The sequence below is a fragment of the Solea solea genome, chromosome 1, assembly GCF_958295425.1.
Source record: "Solea solea chromosome 1, fSolSol10.1, whole genome shotgun sequence".
Lineage (NCBI taxonomy): Eukaryota > Metazoa > Chordata > Actinopteri > Pleuronectiformes > Soleidae > Solea > Solea solea.
The window spans coordinates 32,315,412-32,339,255 of record NC_081134.1 but is presented as its reverse complement, the minus strand read 5'-3'; the positions used below and the strand labels follow the sequence as shown (position 1 = coordinate 32,339,255).

The 23,844-nt window shown below is 43.1% G+C and overlaps 1 protein-coding gene across 1 annotated transcript; it reads left to right on the top strand.

Moving 5' to 3' along the window:
* The first annotated feature begins 21,010 nt into the window (after positions 1–21,010).
* On the top strand, positions 21,011–23,182 carry bhlhe22 (basic helix-loop-helix family, member e22). Its single transcript, XM_058636200.1, has one exon. It carries the CDS (start codon positions 21,311–21,313, stop codon positions 22,112–22,114), a length of 804 nt encoding a protein of 267 aa, XP_058492183.1. The 5' UTR covers positions 21,011–21,310; the 3' UTR covers positions 22,115–23,182.
* The last annotated feature ends 662 nt before the right edge of the window (positions 23,183–23,844 follow it).

Below are 23,844 nucleotides of genomic sequence, written 5' to 3'. Positions count from 1 at the left end.
CACACACACACACAAACACACACACACGCCATTGCTGTGGGACGATGGTGTGCAGAGGCTACCTGGGCAGATGGCAGACAGTCATCCTGTTGGACATACTGTCAGTGCGCTGCCTGACAGTAGGAGAAGTGAAACCATTTTTATCTACTATATATATATATATATATATATATACACACATATATACATATACATACATATATACATATTTATATATACATATATATATCTAAACACAGGCAGCACAGAAATGCTGTAGCACCGCGTCACAGTGTGTAAAAAACCCCACTTCAGATGATGTACAACTTGGTGTTTACACACACACACAAAAACAGAGCCGCAGACCTGCTTTATTTAGAGTCACATATAAATCACGGCACAAAATCCAGGGAGCAAACTGTTTATGAGAATCCGCTTGAACTCTGACACCTGGATTCTTTTTTAACAGCTCTAATTACAATTGATTTTTTGCTTCAGTCAAATGTTTTACTGTGGGACTGCGGTGCGGACTCTGCCTGGTAAAAAATTTAATACATAAATAAATAGAAAACAAAAACCCCCGGCTTTGTGACTCTGACGCTCTTCCATTACAGGGGAGGAGCGATGGACTGAGTCACTAACAGACTAACAGAAGCCACTACTCCAGCCTAAATCACATTTCAAAGCATAGAGGAGTCTATTACAGGAAATTAGAAAGGCCTTGGATCTCAACAAGCCTATCCTTCAATTTTATTGAGTCTTCTCAGTAGCCCTTGGTGGATTGTGTATACTTGTCAATAGCAATTCGTCTACATGTGTTGTGTTGACAAACAGCGGCGGGCGCGTTTGTGCAGCTCACAAACGTGCATGTGCGCGTTGTAAAAGCGAGCGCACACACGCTCACATGCGTCTCCTTGATCTTGCCCTTGGGAACAATAGGAGGATGAAACAGTTTTAAGTTCGTGGCAACATTCAGAGAAGAATTTGCAATTCAAAAAACTTCCAATCATAATTTGCAGGGAGAAGCATTTCCTCACAATACACAGCATCCTTTTAAAAATATAGAACAATAGACTCTCACTTATAACTACTTTTATTTGCTTTAAAATTAGAAACAAATACACCACTTCTGCACAGACTCGTCTTCCACTCCCAGGGTTATACGCGAGTCCAGATTCCCAACCATCTTTCCCCCCGCATGTTCCACTCCAATCTTTAGGCTGTAAATACACCCAGACCCCCTTCAAAGATTCATCTATCTCCCCCCCCCTCACCCCCGCTTTCACACTCCCGCGGTCTGCCTGCACCCGCAGTGAGAGACACCGCTCACAATCACAATGTGTCATGACGATGATGATTTTGTGGTGGGGGGGGGGGGGGAAATAAAAAAAATCAATAATGCAACCGTAAATTTAATTTAAATAAACATTAGTGGCCTACTTAATTAATGAAACCTCGTCTGTAATTTGTCAGTGTCAGGAGTGCTCACCCCCCTTTGATGTTGGTATGAATATTCCTGCTTAGAAATGTGAGTCTCTTGCACAATTAGTGCTCATTGTGGCGTTAGCCTCTTGCTACCTTCTGACGCTGCTGCTGCTGCTGCCTGAAATCTGCACAGAGCTTATCGTGAGCATGCACACACACACTCTCTCACACACACACACACACACACACAGAACATCACCAGATTAAAATCATTTACTGTGCACAGAGGACAATGAGAGGCCGTAAAATGAATGTGGGGAAACATCATGAAAAATAGCAGGGGGAATATCTAATGAATCTAATCTACATACAAGCAACCTGATCAAATGCTTGAGCAATTTCAAAGGCCATATATCAAACTGTACATGACATTAACATCAAATCAATAACTGGGAGGTCCACACCCATGAGCAATAACGCTGAGCGTTAATAACCAGCGGGGACATGAGAGAGATAAATAATGGGCTGAGAAACATAAAACAACACACAATCAGAACGTGAGATGAGTATCTGACCTGTCCTTGTCCGCGTGTGCGCAGGGAACAGCTGCTCGTGACCCACTTTCACGCGGATTCATAATTCATATAAGGCGAGCGACACGACTTCGACACCGCTGTAAAAAAATATATATTCATCAAAAACATGTTGGGCAAATGTATTTCGGCAGACGCCGTTTTGACGATACAACTGGTTCATTAGTTGGGAGAACAAACGTTGACCCAAATAAGTCGAGCTGATCGACGCTTCGGCCAAGTTGATACATTTAAAAATCCTCCCTTTTTTATTTTCTACTTTTCATTAAACTGAAACACAGTGTGTTCTGAAGGTGCTGCTGGTGATAAATGGACAGTTCAGCACTGGACAATGTGAGGAAAGCTACTGCCTCCGACCCCTGTACCAAAAACACTGGATTTAATGGTTTTGGGCACGACACCCAAAGTGAAGTCTATTCACGGACAAGTATGTGTGTAAACAAAGAGCAAAGACGCACACTGTAGTAAGTAAATACACGAGCTGGCAACACACATTTTTCTGAGACGCTCTGTGCGTACCAGCGGAGTACATCTGCTCCGCAGGAGCGAGCGCAAACCAGTTCATTCATCTTTCAGCAAAAAAAACCAGGTTATAGCACAGAGCCAAAAAACTGATTAAAGCTCAAGGTACGAAAGAGACAGAATAAGGAGAATGGAAATCACCCCCCATTCCTTATTTGGAACACCTGAAATAGGCCAGAGGCTGATTTCCTCCTATCACAGGAGCCCCAGGAAGCCTGGGAGACTGGAGGGAAGGGAGGAGGGTGGCGGGGGGGAGGGACGGTGGCAGTGGTGGGGGGATTCAGCAGGGGCCTTAAGTGTGCTATCATAGGCGTCTCTTGTGCCTGCCTGCTTTATTTGCAGTAGTCAGGTTAATGAGTCCACCAGCCCACTTGATGTTGAGAGGCCTGCCACAAAGAGCTGCCTCATTAGAGCTAGCCTGGCACATTGCTCTGAGACAAAGGGACATTCACGCTACTGAATGCCTTTACCCTCCTCAATGCTGCCAGCCTGCGAGGGCCAACACCATGGCATCGCCCCCTGCACACGTCCTGGCGCTCGGCCAGCCACGCCACGACCCCTCAGCCTGGCTGGCCGGACTCGCTGGTGGCTGTGAGCCCTAGAAAACAAAAAAAAAACGGAAGATGCTGCTGCTGCTGCTGCTGCTGCTGCTGCTGCTGCTGCGTGTCAGGGTGTGTGTGATTCGGAGAGAGCAGGGCATGTGCAGGAGGCATCGCGGGAAGCCAGAGGACATGCTGCATAATCGATGACTGCGATTGGTTCTCCTGCTCTCACTGCGAGAGAGACTGAGCCTCTTCCCTCTGCTTCCCTCCTCACTTTACATCTGCATTTGTGGCCACCAGGCTTCACAAACCATTCCCCTCCAAAGAACCTTTAACGGCTAAATGATTGTAAATTATATTAAAAGCACAACGGCCGTCTTGACCTCAAAGATCCAGTTAAGACGACACACAACAAATAAAAGTGCTGTTCCTGCTGTGTCTGTGGTGCACGCTGCTGTATGAAATCCTGGCTGCAGGTCTGACTTATTTAATAAGAGCCATTGCAATGAATTCAAATGTCACCGATTTGTGCAATTTCATGCTTCACAACTAGAGGCTGCAATATTTGTTTCTACAAGAAAACAAAGCAGAGTGTCACAATAAATAAGGTCATTAACAATTGGAAGATGTAAAGGGGAGAGCTCACTGGAAATACCTTTAATCCACAATTAATACATTCTTTTTTTTGTTTCACAGAGATGACTTCAAATAAAATCACAATCCATAAGAATACAATACTGTTTAGACGTTAAGAGCTGTTTGCAGTGGGTGAGTTTAATTACTTCATTTTATATCTTGTAATGTGTGTTTTGTGTTGAACGTGCTTTATAAATTACATTCATTTGAATTATTAAACTGGTGAAATGAAACAGAACAAAAGTGTTGTTCACAATAAATCACAAAAACTATTAAATTGATACTCGGGCGCACAAATCATCATAAAATGTACATTTCAAAGCCCGTGACTGGCACTGTAATATCTGACAAACCCTGATATATTTCTGCAAATTACCAAATCTCCACAGTTTCTGTCTCTCTCTGTGTTTTAAAGCTTAGTCACTGATCATAAATTCACTACAAAAACACAAGATAATACATCACAATTTTCCAGAGTATTGTGCAGGGACTTGAGACATAAGGCAAGCATGAACAAACACCCCATATTTCATGATTGATGCACTGGCAAAGATCCAGTTCACCACTTCCGTGGAAGTAAAAAGAAGAAAAAAAATCTATTTCTCTCAAGGCTCGAGGTCAGGAGTTAAATATTTTCTGCATAGGCAAGCCGCTCTTTCTGCCTCACTATTTATAGTGCAGGCAGAAACAGCTGAGCTGACTGCAGTGATGTCACTTTAGCTGATGGAATGCTTTGTTCCACAGCGTGTGCGCATGCCACCTGGGTCTGTGCGAGCTGCGAGAGGGAAGCTCAATGCAGGAGCCAAGATGGCCGACAGTTGCCCCATTTTTCAAGTGTGCAAAAAAAAAAACACCCATCACTATCTATCCCCCCCCACACACACACACAACCTCAGACAGTCCGCGGCCCTAAACGCACCACCCACACCCTTACAGCAGCCATCACTCCTCTGTCACAGTGCCGTCGATTAACGTCATGAGAGATATCAGTGTTTGTGGGCTGCCATTTGGAGCCGAGAAGCTTGCGCCTCACAACACGGGCAGCCTCACTGCAGCTGAAGAGGAGGCAATTACACGCGGCGACTTAAAGCAGTTTCAAGTGTTTGTCGTTCTCTGCATGCATAACACGCACACGCGGCCGAGGCGTGGAAGAAAAGCACCATATATATATTTTTAGTAAGCCTTTGGGCTCCTTTTCAGTGTCCCTAAAAGAGCACGGTTGCCTGGCAACCGTTATTGTTGCCATGGAGATTCATGTGTTGGCAGCTGCTGCAATCAGCATTAACTCAAGGCACATATTCTCATTCCGATAGTCAGGCGATGGGGAAGGCAACTAGGACACGCAGTCAGAGAGGGATAGTAATCAGAGTGAAACATATGCTCATCCATTACTCGCTGCATTAATACAATTATATCAAAAAGAAATTTATGACTGTGCTTTGGTGCAATGATCACATTGCGGGGCAGAGGCATAAAAAAATTCCACCTCATAACAGATCCCCACTTTCATTTAATAAATGGCAACAGGCTGAAACAGTGGCAAACGACGGCGTTCTGCCTCCAACATAAACATATCCATTTAAAAGAAGAAAGTATCCATCTCCTCAGAGTCACATTAGAGATTAGTCATTTGTTTTCATTTGGCTTTAAAAGGTGTGTGTGTGTGTGTGTGTGTGTGTGTGGATGAAGACGCTGTTCACACCCGTGCGTTTGTTAATAACATAACACTGTCCTGCAGTGAATCGTATATGCAGCAAACACAAATGGCACTTTTGTTTACATATTAAATGATTTCATGAGAGACCAGTGAACTGTGCACCCTCTGGGAGACGGCGGTGATGGATTATAGATTCAACACTTTTTCCACCAGTTCAGTATCATTTCATTCTGTTGGAAGGATAAGTAATATTTACCTCGGTCCCCCCCCCACATATGGATATACGAGTCTATAGTGACTGGAACAATTGCAGCCCTGCAGAGCGCAGACACACACAGAGATTGTAATAGCTGTTATTTCCTCTCTGGGTTTTTTTTTTTCTCTTCTTCTTTTCCCCGGGCCCAGCTCTCTCTCTATCTCTTCCCTGTTGACATCATAGAGCTATGTGGGGGATAAAGAGGCAGAGGGAAAAAAAACAATAACAGACCCATTGACCCCTATTTCACAAACTTTGGGGGTGTAGGGAGAAAATCCACTTACAAAGCTGGAACAGACCTGCTGATTGGGCCTGAATAGACTTTCTATTAGGGAAGAGTGGAAGTGCGGCGGAAGGTCCTGACTGCTGCCGCTTCCGAACGAGGATGTTTCACCGTTTGATGGCGCAGATTTACATCTAACCTCTTAAGCACCTTGAGGGCGAGATGCAATTCCGCACTGTGCCTCAATTCACAACTGGAGAGCGAGCGGATAAGTGTGCAGCGCCGTTATTGAACTATACATCAATCCGTGTTTGCCTTGTAAAAAAATCAGGGATCTGATCGTATCGGCCCTGCTGCATCTGTCTCACAAATAAAAATAAAGAAATAAAGAACGGTGACTGAGCAAGGTGAGGCCGAGTTATTAGAGCAAAAATGATTTCCAAGAACCTCGAGAGCACACATGTTCAGGATAAATGAAATTGTTTCACTGCTTTATGTTCACACAAGGAGGATGAAGCTATGTTTAAAAGACAGCGCCGGGCGTTTAACACGTATCTGTCCTGAAAGAAGTCAAGATTAAGGTGCTCGCCTTTCTTTTTTTTCTTACTTCCAGCACAGCAACCCCTTTACAACATCTATTTCACTAACATAAAAACCTCAGGTTAATGATTCTGTAAATTTTCCTCCCTCTCTCTCTCTCTCACACAGTGTTAATTGCCCTCCATAAGAGAAACACGGCTCTGGGAGTGGGACGTGATGATCTCCTGGCATAAGCATTAGAATGGGAGGCTCACCTCGCTTTCTCTGGATGCTGCTGGTTGACATTTAACATCACAGAGAGAGGGGAGGTGGAGAGCCAGGTGCCCTACATGCACATTTGACCCCCTGCTAATGTCAGAAGGGAGGGGGGGGTCCCACACTCTTATCCTCTCCTCTCCACTCACTCACACAAAACACCACAAACACTGCATAGCACGAAATACCTGTCTCAGTGGCTACAGACACGGTTCAGTTTCCTCGTGTGGTGACCGATCATAATTCCACATATGCATTTTATTGTGGTCTGAAATTAAGACTGAGATCACGAGTGCTCATGTTAACTTTAGTCATTTGTTTTCAATGCACTGAAGAGCTTACGAAACGCGCTAACTAAAACGTGCACCTCCCGACCTTGTCCTCCTAAAAATAGAGACGTTGCTAAATGTCTAAATTAACCAGCAATTAACACAAACAAATGCAAAATGATTTTAGTCTGAGCAGAAAACCAAATTGTCTGTAGCATGAAGAGAAGATGCACAATCACAGCCAGCAGGGCCTGTAAACCCAGTGCGGATGACCTGTTTCTGCTCGCACGCAACCATGAAATGACAACTGCTGTTTGGGGTTTGACGTTAGCATGGGCAGTGCACCGGCCTACACGTGTTCATCATCAGGATTTGTTTGACAAAATAAAAAATAAAAATAAAAACATATATATATATATATATATATATATATATATATATATACATATGAAAGAAAGAAAGGTATAAAAACGTAATGAGGTCAAACCCTGAAACAATACCTGTCTGTTCAGTGCAGGTCTGGACTTGGCGCATATGACATATTCACCTACATAAACATTTTTATAGGTATATATATACACTGAAAACCTACAACCTGTGTATATGATTGAGTAGAGGTGTCTTAAAATGTCTGTGTTTACAGGGAAGAGCAACAAAACATGTGGAAAATCCAAATTTCTGTAAACACCAAATTGATGAGAAAGTTATTGTTATTAGTATCAATGTCCTCCTTAATATCACTTACATATTCTTTATCATATTAATGTTATATCGATTTTTTTTTTATTAATTTGTGATTACAAGTTGATTACAGTCAGTAAAAACAAGTATTTTGTTATATTCACATAAATAGCTGGTGGACAATCCATCGGGGATATTCCACTATTATACACATGACGTGGATTATAAACTACAACCTTAAATATTTCCAGATAAACTGTGTAAAAACACACAGCCTCTCTCTCTCTTTCTGCTGCAGGTGTGTTTACCTGCCTGTTCTGCTGCATCTGCAACATCACACATCAAACAAATAAACCTCCCACAAACTTCTCCTCATGAATATTCAAAATTAGATTTGACGACTTTGCACCAAAACTGAATATTCATTAAAACAACGTCAACAAACAAACAAGAGCTTAAAAAATATTATTATTATAATAATATGATATCCTTCACCATGACCTAATTATGACAAAACAAAAATTGTGTAGAAATTATAAATCACACTATTTGATGACTCAACATAAATTTATATTATTTTAATCAATTCCTGATGAGCTAAAAAAATAAATAAAAATAGGGTTACATGTGACAAAGAGCATTCTCATTTAGGTGGTGTTACATTTTAGGGGGAGGCCTGAAAGGTGGTAACAATATTTTGGGATGCAGGTATAGTGAACTACGTCGTCGCAAAATAAAAGGCGATGCGTGTGCACCGTTTCCCTCGTGCACTGCTGCAGAACAGAACACAGTGTGCTGCTGCTGCTGCAGCCTTTTCTCCTGCACGCTGCTCTTTTCCTTTTCCATTTGTTTCTCCCAAAAAAAAAAGACGAACATCGATGTTCGATATGAAGCAGATTTGACACGTTTACACAAACGTGTCAAATGAATTCACCAACTGAGTGCGCCAACTGTGACTTGATTTTCAAAAGAAATTAAGTTATTTTTAGGCAGTGGATGACGCGTCATGTGGCTCGGGAAGGCCTGCGTTAGGATTGTGGTGCCATTAAAAAACGTGGATGCACGCAGAGACAATAAGCAGCGTTTTCGATGTCGCCTCATGCGGTTGCAGTTTTGCGCAGAAAGCGTGCACATGAGCACATGAAGGGGCGCCTCGATCCCGCAGCTCCCGCGTGTGTTTACATGCAAAAACGCACTGTGATAATAACGCGGTGCCACCATGGCTGCATCAGTTTTAACAGCTCACTGCTGTTCTGTGTCCGTCGCCAGGTGACGAGGACAGGAGGACATGAAGTCTTCTAGTCTAGAAATGATGGACGCATATCCAGACTGAGTCCAAACAGTCGCGTGCAGATTCCATGCGCAGGTTGACTCCTGCACAGCCTCGTGTGCAACTTTTAAAAACTTCCACCTCTGTCCAAATGACGGAATTTGCATCTGCAGCCACTAGTTCTGTCTTACTTCCCCCCTTTTCTTTCTTTATCTCCCCCCCCCTTTCACCCCCTGTATCCAAGGGGGAGCAGAAGCACAGTGGCTGCCCCTTGATTAATAAATGTTTATGTGTGTTGAAGTGCGGGACAAAAGAGGGGGGTGGCCTGTGACCCCTAGGAGATCCCGACCTTGTGCGCGGCTCATTGTGTGGCGCTGGGAAAGGGGGCTTTGGGACGGGGACCCCGGGCCACTGACCCACACACATCCCAGAGCCGTGCCATTCATGTGCGCACCGCTGCATGTCGCCCCGCAGCTTCCATTGTTTCAGCAGGAACAATAGCGTCACCCCCTCAATCCCCCTCCCCTCTACCTCTATCCCCCTTTTCTGCCAGAGAAAAAGCAGCTTTCAAACTTCCCTCTGTGTGTGCAGCCATGATGCAAGAGCTGCCAGGATTTGTCTCCCTCTATATAAGCCCTTTAAATACAGAATAAATAAAGGAGAAATGTTGACAAAACGTTAACGCTGCTGCTGCTGCTGCTATAGTGGGGGGGGGGGCCTGGTGTTTAGCCTGGTCGCATCACACGCCCATGTTGCATCACTGCACACTGACTGGGATCATTCCAGCCGTTAAAGGCCAAAAAAGCTGTAAGAGAGTGAAACAATACAAGAGAGAGAGAGGCAGGAATCAGACTGTGTGTGTGTGTGTGTGTGTGTGTGTGTGTGTGTGTGTGTGCGCGCGTGTGCAGGACTGTAGGTGAGTAGATATGACTGCAGGTCTGTGTGTGAGAGTCTGCCTCGACTACAGCAGAGGTTAGTGAGGTTACTCAAATGACATCATCCGTGGGGCCCTGCGTGGTTTGGACATCTTTTGCCTGGGAGTCAGTCAGTGCAGGAAGTGAAGAGGGGGGGGAATATAAACGAGCAGTGCAGACATTCAAACTACATCTAGCTAAATCTCCAAACCAATGTTGATTTTAAACTTTTACTACGTTGAAGTCTTGCAACTGCTTTTTTTTATTATTATTATTATTATTTTCTAATCTGTGGTGTTTAATCCCAGGTCTCATGGCCTAAATGTGACTGCTGTTTCTCACTGAGGATTAAATAAAAACATAAATGTTCGAAACTAACAAGTAAATGTTAACGTGAGATGAAACGCAGGCCTACACCCTCGATTGACCAAAAATAGCGAGAGTATTTTTATTTTGTTTTACAAAATGTGCATTTTTGCACCATTACAAACCCTCTTCATTGCTGCACAACACACACACACACACACACACTTTCTATAGATTGTGTGTGTACGTGCAGGCTGCACAAACTGCAGCGCACTAATGAACCTCTCAAGACAAACGGCATTAAACGTGATTAATTGCGGCGACGATGCGACTGCACATATTCCTAATGTATAGAGCGCCAATAAATTATAAAGGAGGCTAATTATTGCCGCACATATAAAGCACAACATGCAGCGTTTCAGTGCCAAACTGGAAAAGCCGCTTATCTGCTACAAAATGCACGAAAATAAAAAAGAATAATAAAACTTAGGAGGGAAAAAATGCTTAGGACTTTGCAGAGTGGCCGCATAAGGATATATTTGCGTCAGTGTGAGCGAGCGCGCATTTGTATGAATAAATGCGCGCGTGTGTGTGAGAGAGGGAGGGAGGAGGAGGGAGGGGGGTCGGGGGGAGAGAGAAGGAGGAGGGAGGGGAGAAAGAGAGAGATTTTACTCATTGTAATGCACTGAACGACCTGCCCTCTTTTGAAAAAAAAGGCGAGAAAGCGCAGCCATGCTTTGCAGAGGCTCCAGCGTCGCTCTCACTGGAAGCTGCAGCTTCTCGCTGAACGGAGTGTTTGCCTGTCCAGCGCTTCACCACCGCACAAAAAGAAAGGAAAGAAGGGAAAACCGGGGGAAATACAAGCGACTCCCCTCCGTGATGAGAACGATCTGCGGGTGAAGTAACAAAGATTTTAAAAAATATATATATATATATATATAATGAAGTGAAGCACGGATACATGTTAGCAGAGCGCGCTGCACCAACACCAAATGGCGTGGACGCTTTCATGGTGAGTATCTTGTGTCTGCGTTTGCTGTATGTTCACAGTCTTTTAAGACTCACTTTGTGTCGGAATCGTTGGTTTAAACCGCATATTCCGGCACATTCACACAGAGAAAGAAGAGCAGAGCAGCGATGCTTTGGTTTCTCGGTGGTGGATAACGGTCCTGGACGCTCCTCCGTCCACGCACGCTGCACTTGCCATTGTTATTGCGGGCTTTAGGGAATAAAATCGCTTTATCGAAACGAGCCGACAAAAGACGATAATAAGAAAGCAGTAGCAGAAACCGTGTTCTATATCGCGTTATCAGTAAGGAGGAGGATAAAGAGGGTGATGCGTTTCTCTATATGAACCATCGTTTTGTTCATTGCGCGGTGCTCGAGGACAAAAGGTGTTCGTGTTCCAATCTGTGTTTCACACACAGTCCGTGCACCGAGACACGAGAAACACGGTGATGTGCAGGCGAGTTCCGAACTGTGTAGCTGTGCACTCGAGAGAGAATCGAGCCGGTTTTCGTGGGAAATGGGGGGGAAAGCGTTTGCGTCTAAAATGGCGATCCTCTTTGTTTCTGCGTCCCCTCTGCTCTCGCCTCTGTAGCGAGTGGGGTTAATGCACTGCGATTACCATATCTGCGAGCCTGCGCCTTTTCATTTCCTCTGCAGCCCGCTGCTGCTCACTCAGCCTCTTTAATGGTCAAACACGGGCTGACAGGTGCACAACTGGTCCCGGTTAAGGTGCGTTCAGGGACCCTGGCTCACTCACCCTCCTCCAGCAGGGAGGCAGGTGCTCCTGGTTCTGATGAGACACCACTGACAGCATTTGAATGTAGGCAGATTGGCGCTGGCAGATATGCAAATCGACACAAGTATAGTCTGCAGCACTGCAGATTAAAACTGGATTAGAAACGCATTAATCTCACAGATCTATGTCAGTGCCTCTGTACAACAAAGCACTGATGTAATTTAACCCACATCTCCAAGCACAGAGAGTGTGGGCTGCAGCACTTTGTCATGAGCATGCAGATTATATAATCTCCCAATTTAAACGATTTAAAGATGCCGCAGCTCGACACATTCACGACGAAGAAAAACTGCGCTCACATCAAACAGCAGGCTCAGGATGACACGAGCATCCCTCTGTATGTGTGTGCAGGCGGAGGGTGCATGTGCGCATGCCCGTGCACGAGCGTGAGTCTGTGTAATTGTACGTGCACGTGTCTGTTCGCGCTGTTTTTGGAGGAGGTGGGGTGGGGGTGTGTGGGGGGTGTTAGTGCAATGTTGCATAACTGTTCCCAGCAAATGCCAGATTTGGGACTCCACCATTTGCGGGACCATTGTTGGCATTTCCTCTCACACACACATACATACATACACACAGAAGAGGGAGGGGGAGGGGGCAGAGAGGGGGGGGGGAGAGATCTCTTAGCATGTTCCATGATAAAAACGTGAAATAATCCGAATGGGAAGTCCTCAATTTCCCTCCGAGTTTCAAGGACACAGTGTGGTGATCCAGGAGGACGCTGGGTAATATAGAGGAACATCTGTTTGCCCGGTGACGTCAACAACAACCAACCCCCCCCCCCCCCCCACGCCAACCCACCCCACCCCAATCCACCCCCCTCCCTCCCTCACTCCTCCCCCTCCTCCTCCACCCTCTCTGTCCCAATCCTCTTGTGCTGAAGGCAGATGCCTCATTTGTTTGGCTGGAGCTCCATTAATCCCAAAGTCAGAGGAAAAGACCTGACGAAGAAGGATCAGTGCCACTGACGCGCGCTGTCGCTGATGGACTTGGTGTCAGGAGAAGCGCGCGCATCTGGACGCGTGTATATATATATATATCTAAATATGTACAGTATGTACCTGCGCTGCGCTGTGTCCAGGACACAACGCAAGTAACCAAGCCTCTTTTTGCGCGACCTATTTACGATTTGCGGCACTTGTGCGCAAGTAGAAGCTGCAGGCTTGTGTGAATGTGTGTGTGTGTGTGGAGGGGAAAAACTGCGTGGGTTGTGTGACTACGACAATCAATATCTCGGACATGGACTGTGACTTTTTTCTGTTTAATGGATGCCAAACATGTCACTGTGGAACAGGAGGGGGAATATAATGTGTCAGCTGCAAACCTGTGTGACGTTTTTGTCTTTTCTTTCTTTTTCTTTTTTATTTGTTATAGGTGCAATATTTGGATAATGGAGGACTTTTTGTTCTTTCGGGCAGTTTTGGGAACGGCAGTCAAAGAGGAAACGGATCACCCGGAGTCGTTTTTTCCGCCTGCACAGCGCGCACAGCCTGGGACCTACAACCTGGGCGCAAAAGTCATTCCTATAACATTCTTTTTTCAATTTTAAATTAAAAAAATAATAATAATATATATATATATATATATATATATATATATAAGGTAAGCTTGTACAACAGCCGGAAGAGGATTGATCTTTTTTCGGGATCTTGCGAGATGCTTGGGATTTTTTTCTTCTTTTTTTAAAAAATTTCAATTTTTGTCCAAACTTGACATCTTAATACACTTTTAAATCGTACAACAGAGGCCTAACAAGCCATTTGATCAGCTTTCATGGGAAAATGCTACTGTATTGTGATTGCAGCTGCATGGTGTGTGCACGAACACACACTCATGTCACACACACGCAGAGTGACGGGTTGTGTCTCTCCGTGTTCACAGCGGACCTTGATTTAATGTCTTACAATTAAGGCACGCGGTGAATGCCAAGAGATGATCCTTCTTTCTTCAAACAATGCTCGTGTGTCTCTTCAAAAAATGTAACGTGTTTATTCTCCTGTAATGTCTCTCTCTCTCTCCCCCTCTCTCTCTTAAAATAAAAAAATAAAGACACACCGATTTTTTTAACCGCTCTGGTTTTTATGTTTTATGTGAACGTGTATGTCTCCATCTGTGTGTGTGAGAGAGAGTGCGAGTGTGTGTGTGTCGATGGGAGCTGTCCATATACTGTATACACACACACAGGCCGCGCAGGAGCGCTGTCCACTTTCGGTGGTGCTGAAATGTGCGCACCACCGATCAGCCTTTTGTTGCACCAGTGTGGAAGCAGAAAGGGCTCGTGCTATTTTTTTTTAACTGGAGTGCGGGAATGCAGTTCTCTACATAAAAACTGTGCGCGCGCGCACACACACACCACATAAAGGCAAGGGTGTTAGAGGGTATATGATATGAGGAGGCCTGCATGTTGAGCCTGATTAGATAACATATGACTGATCTGACACATCCCTCAAATTAAATTGAAATTCCCATGGCTTTTCTTTTCTTTCCACCCCTCTCTGAGAGAACTCACTTTTCACAGAGAAGCAGCTCCATCCTTCTTCACCTCACCTCCCTGCAATCATCTAAAAAGGCTCCAGCACGACAGGAAGATATTAAATATGATTTATCTGATGTGCATATATAAAGCTGGGGCCATCGGGTATATAGAATATAAATGAGGTGTAAAGACAAATGCACAGACGCAAAGTCAAAACTGGCAAATTAAATGAACGTAGGGAGGTTCGGAAAAAACAAACTGTACAAAAAATGACGAAGCTACTCGATGCGAGATGAAAGGCTTATGCAGGTTTGCGCCAGGAGAAAAATAATGTCCTGCTGTGTTAGGCTTCCGCCTAGTGGTGTTAATGGGTACTGCATCCAGTGTGTGTCATTGTCAGACACACACAGTTAAAAGGACCGTGGAACTGTAAAGTAACATAGTTTTAAATGACTGACTAGGTCATATTGATGCATATTAAGTTATGTAATAATATTCTATCATCGTGTTTATTATAATACAGCATATAAGTGTCATATATATTGTACATCATACAGTGTTGAGAGTTGGGTAATTATATATTAGGACTGAGCAATTAATACATTGCGATTTAACTCAATGCTATTAGTGGTAATAAATTTTTTCTATATTCAATTGTTCTGTTCTATGCAAGTTTAAAAAGAAATGTAATAAAAAATGTGCTGTCTTTATGTTTTCATCTTGCATTTACTACACAAACAGTATAGCATTCATACTCTGATGGTGTCCTGTGTCAGTGCTCATAAAGTTTGATTTCAGAAAAAAATTAGGAAGTAAAATCACAATAACGTCTTCCACAAATTGTTAAATCATCCCCATTATATTTATACGTCCATTACACAAATATGTGTAACATTAAAAGATATCTTTTTTTTTTTTTTTCAGTTTTTATTTATATTTGTGTCCTAATTGTCGGTTTATCTGGTGGGAACTAGAGTGAAGGTGCTAATTGTTGAGAGAATAAAGTTGGACGTTGGAAAAGTCCTGCTGACATTTTACAACGAGTGTAAATCCACAGAGCAGAAGAAGGTTAACAAGAAGAGTGACACTTAGGATCTAGAAAAAATAGGGCAGAATTCTTAAATTCAACAAACCCTGACCATTTATTTTGTGTCATATCTAAAGTATATGAAGAGAGAAATATCCATTATGCGAATTTTTGACAGCAGACAATAATCAGAATTTGATTAATGACACGAGAGTGAGCAGATCATCACTAAGAATTGTGCGATGATGGCTGGATGAGGGGCAGGGGGCTGGTGTATGAGGATGATATCTGGTTATTATTAGTGTTCATTTCCCTAAATCATTCAAATAAGCAGCGAGTAGAAAAATAACATTGCCATAACAGCATTGTGATGAAATCCAGGATTGGACATGCAAAGTAATTAAGCTGTAGGTAAAAAAAGGAAAATCAGTTGATCTGAAACATTCCGTTAATGATTGACACTTCTTCATAAAACACAGCCCCCCAAACCAGGTGAATGTTGATGCATGACTTTTTAAAAAGATGAAGCAGCGTCTTGGGGTGCCGACGGAATAAATAGATCATGTCATGAATATGGCACAGTGCTGTGACTCCTTGTGACGAAATTGAAATTTCATATCAGGACTCAACAGGCCGAGAGTCTGGCTACCACTGATAACCCCAAATCTTCAAAGTTGACTGAAATCCACGAAGCTGCCACAAAGCATGTTGATCATGCTTCTGCTCCTGCCTTCAGCTCCATGAGCTGTGGACAGTGAGTGTCTCACTAGGAGTCTTTGATTGCCCCCTTGTGGCCACAAATTGAAAACACTATAGAACACTTAAATAATCTGCAGTGGTCTTTGACTTATTGTTCGACCTTCTTTAAATTAGTAACACATTCCTGAGCACCAACCTAACAACTCAGTAAAGACCAGCTGAAACTGGCAAATCACAAAGGCCTCTGTGAAACACCAGCCACCATCATTTGTCTACAGAGTGTTCCTCATTATATTTTTGTTGAACCTAACTTCACAGGGGCAAAGAACTTGACTACGCAGTCCTCAAGGCCCCCAAGGTCGACACTAGGTATCAGCAGAGGTAGGCACCAGACTTTTTGACCTGAAGTCTCTCCTCCTCTCCTTTCTTCCAAACTAGAGATATACCTTAACTCTGTTAACATCTCATTGTTCATGTTTGGCATTGTTGTCTCAGTTCTCCTCAGATCTGAGCTGTCTTCAATAAAGCTATTCAACTTAACCCCAGAAACTCCATCTTTGGTTATTAGTCTCACCTGATTATCACAATCTCCACAACAAAGCTCCTACAATATAACTTACAAACACGATCCATGATACCTTGAGGCTGTAATTCAGACACAGTCAAAGGCTGTTTGCACAAACTGACATTACACCTGCATAATTTCCCCCTGAAAAAGTAAAAACAAAACCCATCTGACCTCAGATACATACAATAGAGTTAAATAATCCATTTTCTGATGCTTTATCCTCCACATGAGGGTCACAGAAAGGTGGGGTACACCCTGGACAGGTCGCCAGTCCATCACAAGGACACATATAGAGACAAACAACCATTTAATCTCACACCTATACAGTCAATTTAGAGTGTCCAATTTGCCTAACGCACAAATCTGCATGTTGTTGGACTGTGGGAGGAAACCGGAGAACACAAGGAGAACATGCAAACTCCATGCAGAAAGGCCTTCTTGCTACAAAGACAAGAGTGCTAGAGTTAAGCAATAATACATTGCATATATTACTATTTTTTAACATTGTAATATTTTCCATTTTCTAAAAAAACAGTAAAAACATAACAAATATTAAATAAATAAATAAAAGGACGAAGAACAGCACTTTAATCCAGGACAGTGATGTAAATGGTCATGTGTTAAAGCCAGACATCATATATTCTTGTGTTGTACTGAGAACATTAAGAACATTAAGTATAAAATACTGAGAATATGTAAATATTTGGTGATGGGATAAAGTAGTCTAAATAGTAGTATAAATTACGTGACGTGCTATTGGGAACATTTTCTGTCCCTATTAAGGTTAAAATAAACAAAAACAAAAATCCAGACGGACATTTCAAGGTTTAGGTGTTAGAGTGTTTAACAAACGTCCCTGTCTGTGTTTGTAGGTTTCATTTGAGCACTTCCTGCCACGCTGCTACGTCTGCACTTCTCGTATTATGACCTAAATTGATGCTTGTTCTCTTTTCTCGCACAGTTTTTTTGCCTTCACGGTCCCTTCATTACCAAAGTGCTGACTGACTGCGGCTGTAATGGCTGTGGCACCGTCCTGGCCCATCTTGTCTCATTAGCCGGACCTGATTGGCCATGAAGGTGTTCTCTTGCTGTCTCAGGATAAAGCGACTGTCTCTGCCACTCAGGAGATCATAATTCCTCCAGAATGCTGCCCCCGCTGGCCTCGCGTGGTCGTCTGGGCAGAGAAACTGAACATAAGCTAATTGAAATATGCTTTAAAAAGGGATAAAACATTGACCTTGGACGTGGAGAACAAAATGTCAGACTTGCGTGTTTGTGATGTGGCTGCAAAAAAAAATAAAATAATGTACAGTAATAACAGTGAAAGCCTTTTTAAACACCTACATGATTATTTTTGCTGATTTTGATTCTCTTTAAAGTATTCAAGGCTGTTTTATTAAGTTGTTTTTGTGTAATTTCTGTCTAAAGTCTGGGTCTGATGAGCAAAAAACATCAGGCTGCAAGAAACTGGACAATAGATGTCGCAGTTTTGTTGAGAGGATCTTGACTTTTTGACCAGCAGATACAGTTTTCTCATTTCTATGACGTTTGTCTCTTTCGTGTCTCCCCATGGCCTTTGTCTCACCACATTTTAATAAGGAACTTTATGAAAACATTATACAGTGAAGAGAACACTATTGAGATCCAGCAGACTCTCTTGCAGTTATTCAACATGGTTTTCATGACACATTATGAACTTAAGGCCTTTACTTATTGTCTATAACAGGAGTCTGCAACCTTTAGAATGAAAAGAGACATTTTTTGTCCCCGAATAATATGAATGCGGAGCCGCAAAAACCTATTTCACCCATAAAATAAAGATAATAACATGTATATACAAGTACGATGGTTTGTTGCATTTATGAACTTTAGGAACGACAAAAAGAAAACTGTTGACATTTCATTGCTGTATAAATCCAACCTCTTATAAAGTGGAGAACACGGAATTATGTAGACCTCGTCCTTCCAGTGTTTGTGGCAAATTAATGAAATTAAAATTCACCCACTTTGAAATAAATGAAGCAATACTTGAGTAAACCTGGCTGTGGATCCAAAATGTGTACTTCTTCATGTACACATTACTGCATGTAAGCATTGGGAATGGCTTCACATACTTTTGTTTTACATGCTATTTAATATTATATTTAGACTTAGACATACTTTATTGTCATTCAAGTATCCACAGGGTGTATACAGAACGAGATTTCGTTGCATATTGCTCAGACAAAGTTAGGTAAAGTGCAGAGATTTAAAAACATATGTTCATATACATAAAGTGACGAAAGCAGTTTAAAATAGAAGGAAGTGACATCAACAGTTGAAAATGTTGCCATGAAAAAAAAGAAAAAAAGAAAATGACCCAAATAAGATATGGCAGTGATTTAAAAATATGTCCGGAATAAAAAGTGATATATACGACCAATGACGTAGACATTGCATGTAACGCACAAAATATTAAAACACACACAAAAAAAAGTTCAATGCTACTAGGAGCTACTGCAGAGGGGATGAAGAGCCACATGAGGCTATAGAGCCACAGGTTGCAAACCCCTGTTCGATAACAACCTCTACCGATGAAAGAAATCAATATATAATTTGATTGAAGAGTCCTAGTATTTTGTGCCATTTAGATTTTTTTTTTATTTTAGTGCCAAAAAGGATTTTAGCCAATAGTGTGGGATGTTGGTGGGGCTTCTAGGAGAAAAACATCAGTTTCATCTGCGAGTCCTTCAGAGAGTCAACCCTTTTGCACAGCCATGTTTCTACATTAGCCAAAAAGGGACAAACTAGACACTGGCTCTAGAGAGGAGAGGGGTGTTTTGCTGTTTTATTACCCTGCTAAACCACAATAGAAGACCATGGGTGAGTGGATGATTATTAAAATCTGCAACTTCACCACTAGATGCCAGTAAAATCTGTTCACAGGAAGCAGCACTCCCTGTCCTCCACTTATGAGAACATGAAGAGATTTCTGTCTAAAATTCCCTACTAAATGCTTCTAAGGTCCTTATTACTAAAATGTTTTTTTACATTTACATTTAAGCATTTAGCTGACACTTTTATCCTAAGCGACTTACAAAAGAAGAATAAGCGACATAGAAGAAGTCTTGGAAAGAACTCCACGAGATAGGAACAGTGGACTGACAGAGTGAGAGTGCAGAAGGAGATCATGCAGGGAGGAAGGTAAGTGGTAGGACAGAAGATGCTCTTGGAAGAGCTGGGTCTTCAAGAGCTTCTTGGAGATAAGGACACCCCTTTAGCACTCGATGGGTCATTCCATCATTGTGGAATGACACATGAAAAGAGTCTGGATTGTCTTGTGCGTGGTGATGGCACCGCCAGAAGACAATCCTTTGATGAAGGGTGGAGTCGAGGGGTCCTTTTTGTGACAAGGACAGAGAATGTGTGAATATGACAGAGAAAGTGTCTGGATTAGAAAGTGTTAAAAAATACTGAATCTTGGATTTTCTATTAAAGCCGCACTGTCCAGTGAACACATGACATCCAAGTACCAGGTTTGAAACTCACACTTTGTTAAAAATGACAACGTTACCCATCTGATTTCACAGAATCAGGAAAAAACAAGCACAGTCTTTTTATTTAAGCGTCTTAATGGGGGGGTTAGTAAACCATGTTTGTAGACGCTGACTTTCCATTACGGGTGTACTACATGATACAAACCAGTAGATGGCACTATGAGCACAAGTAAATCTGCAAGAAGATTTTATCAAGGGAGCGCAGACTTACACCGAATAATTTTGAGCACATAGAACAGAAAAATCATATTATACTGTACGTTTTTAGAAAATCCCTGCAAATTCATCAAGTGGGTAAAATGAGAAGTAAATTATCAAGTCTCCAGTCAAGTTTGTCAACAAGTTTGAGTCTTACTCGAATTTCAATGCAAGGTTTAGTGTCACAGTAAAAACAGCAACATATGAGAGAAAGGGGGGAAAAAAGCATGAACATGTTGCAAATATTATTTGAAATGAGCTAAAAAAAGAATACACTAAAATAATAATACTCCCCAAAATTAAGTTCAAGACCTAAAAATCAAATGTTAACTTTTGTTTGCAACTCTCCTCTTAAAAACAAACATCACAGATCAGCTTTCACGGTCAGAGGGTTTTGTAGAAACACCGTCATAAAGATGATCACACACACTCGCGGGGGGAAAAAGGGGGAGAGACCGAGTGCACGCGGTATTGTTTGTCATCGTTTAAAGGCTATTAATTAAAACGTTAACCTGATTGGGTGGCTATGGAGTGAGAGGGGGAGACGCTGGTGTCTCTGTCCCAATAGGCGAATCCTTTTTAATAACCCGCCTCGAGATAATGATGTAAAAAGACTCGGGCGTCTTGTGCGTAACGAGGATCGTCGTGGAGACTCACTGAAGGTGAATCACAGGGAGAGAGAGCGCCAGAGAGAGAGAGAGAGAGAGAGAGAGAGAGAGAGAGAGAGAGAGAGAGAGAGAGAGAGAGAGAGAGAGAGAGGGGAGGGCAGGAGGAAGCAGCACTTATTACACGAGTCTCCTCCTCATCTCCACACCTCAGTTGACAACTCGCGCAAACCTGCAACTTCAACATTGACACACACACAAGCGACAAACTTGCAAAGGACAAAAAGAGGAAGGGACTCGTCCAGAGTTTCCAGACGGGAGTCCGCACGGCCATGGACAGGAGGATGAACTTGAGCGGCAGCGCAGGAGACATTTTTCAAAAAACTCTGAGCGCAGTGTCCAGTAAAAAGATGGATCCTTTCAGGTCAGCCGGCATCGAACTACCAGCCAGGGACCGCCAGTCACCGATGAGCTGCTTTGACCAGACCGATCCAGACCCGATTCAGCCGGGAGGACTGGCAGGAGTCAGAGGGGGACCGCTAGGGCTGCCCACCGGATCTTTGTGCATCAACTACGGGGAGAGCGCCAACAGGACCTCAGCGGCGGAGAGCAGCGGCGGGGAGCAGAGTCCCGACGACGACAGCGACGAAAGGTGTGACATGGTCCTTCTGGGTGACAGGCGGACGGGGGCCGCGGGCAAACCAGAGGGAGGTAAGAAAAGCAAAGAGCAGAAAATACTGCGGCTAAACATCAACGCCAGAGAGAGAAGACGGATGCACGACCTGAACGACGCGCTGGACGAGCTCAGAGGCGTCATCCCTTACGCGCACAGCCCGTCCGTGCGCAAACTCTCCAAAATCGCCACTTTGCTGCTCGCCAAAAACTTCATCCTCATGCAGGCGCAGGCGCTGGATGAGATGAGGCGGCTAGTGGCGTATCTCAACCAGGGCCAGGCCATCTCCGCTGCTTCCATACCGACCGCCACTGCACTCGCGGCTCAGAGCCTGGGCGCGTACGACCAGCCGCCTGGATATCCCTTCCCCACCGGAGTGGCCCCGTCCGCCTGTCCGGACAAATGTAACCTTTTCAACAACGCCACCTCCAGCCTCTGCAAACAGTGCACTGACAAGCCTTAACTGCGCGCGACAGAGACCCACAGAAGCACACGAGCGCGAGAGACAGAGAGCAGACAACACTCCTAAGAAACACTTGTGGAAAGTCAGTCAGTCAGTCAGTCAGTAGGCTAGAGACAAATAATTTTATAATATGTACTAAAATGCATTGAAAACGCTTTTTTTGGTGTCCAAACAATACTTGATTGTGTACATAAATCATCCTTAAAGTGCTGGTATGAATGACAGTGAAGACCAAACACAAGTACAGTGACAGGCCTGTGAGGGCTGTGAGTGAATGGTGAGTGAGTGAGCGAGTGAGTGAGTGATGGACCTGTCTGGAGATTTTTAGTGACCTGACAACTTTTCCAGCGAACTTTTGGGTTTTGAATAGACGTGGACACTTTTCCCCCTGGAGAGTCAAGTCCTATATGAACCTCACTTTTCTGCTGCTTCCTTTGATTGTTTGCTGTTCTTACTTTGACTCACCCTCAGAGACATTTTTTTTGTTGTTGTTGTTTTTTTTTTTTTTTGCTTTACTGGTTTCAAAGGCCTGCTGCAGTCTTCATGAACTTTTCTATATCGAGCACGTGGAATGTCATGAGCGAGGCAATGTGAACTGAAACAGAACAGAGGAGGAGAGGAGTTCAGGGGGGTTATATCGGTCAGATATTTATTTATATGTGATAAGAATTCACTTGTTAAAAGTTGCGCACGCCTATTACAATTCTTTCTTGGGGGGAGGGAGGGGGGGCAATGTGACATAATAATAAAATTTCAAAACATTTAGAAAACCTGAGTCAAGGCCCTATATCAGGTTGTTTCGCTGTGTCTTTTTGTAATTTATAAATTTGAATATTTATATCCGGTTTGTTTTTTTTGCTTGTATTGCACACTGTAGTTTGTGTTTCTTTTCTTTTTTTCCTTTTTTCACACTAAGTGATCGAGGTCTTCAGTTGCATCGCGTTGTCAGGTCAAAGCTGTGGACTATAATTGTAGATACATTAGTTATTCTATGAGCAAAGAGGGCCATTTGTATGTATTTCAGTGTTGGAAAAAGCTTTATTAAAATATTTTGAACAACAGAAAACACTGATCTGGTTATTCATGTGTGTGAGTGTAGAGGAAGCTGCTTCTCACTTTTATTTTTATTTATTTATTTCACCTTTGATGGAAACATCACTAAAATGTTCACCTCCCTAATTGTGCCATACTAGGAATAAATTTAAATAACGAGTGATTGAAATTAGACTTCAGTCGTTAAGCGCTGTCGGTCAGTGTCCGACTTTCATCCTGTGCCAAATTGTTCAGTCATTTTCTGCAGCGTCGAAAAGCGTCTGACTTTTCCTTCTTTTCTTCGCAATTACAAGTCACGGCGAAGGCCACGCGAGATGGTGGGTGCACATTTCCAAAAACACCCCGATAAATAATCTGTGTTATCGTCGTTAAAACTGTTGCACCACGAGGTGTGTAATAATGTTAATTGGAAAACAAACGTGTACGGAAAAGTGTCGACTGTAATACCTGGCTTCACACAATGAAACACATCGTTAGGGCAATTAGAGCTGCAGAATGTGATTAAGGAATGTAATTACGACACTGTTCATTGTCGTAATTTGGCGTCTTTAATCACAACGCAGCCGTCAGCTGCTCGTGCCATCGCCTCCTCGCCCTTTGTCCTCCTCACTCTCGCTCTCACATACTCTGTCCACACACCACATTTTTCTCATGAAGGCCAGAGGACACGAAAGGGA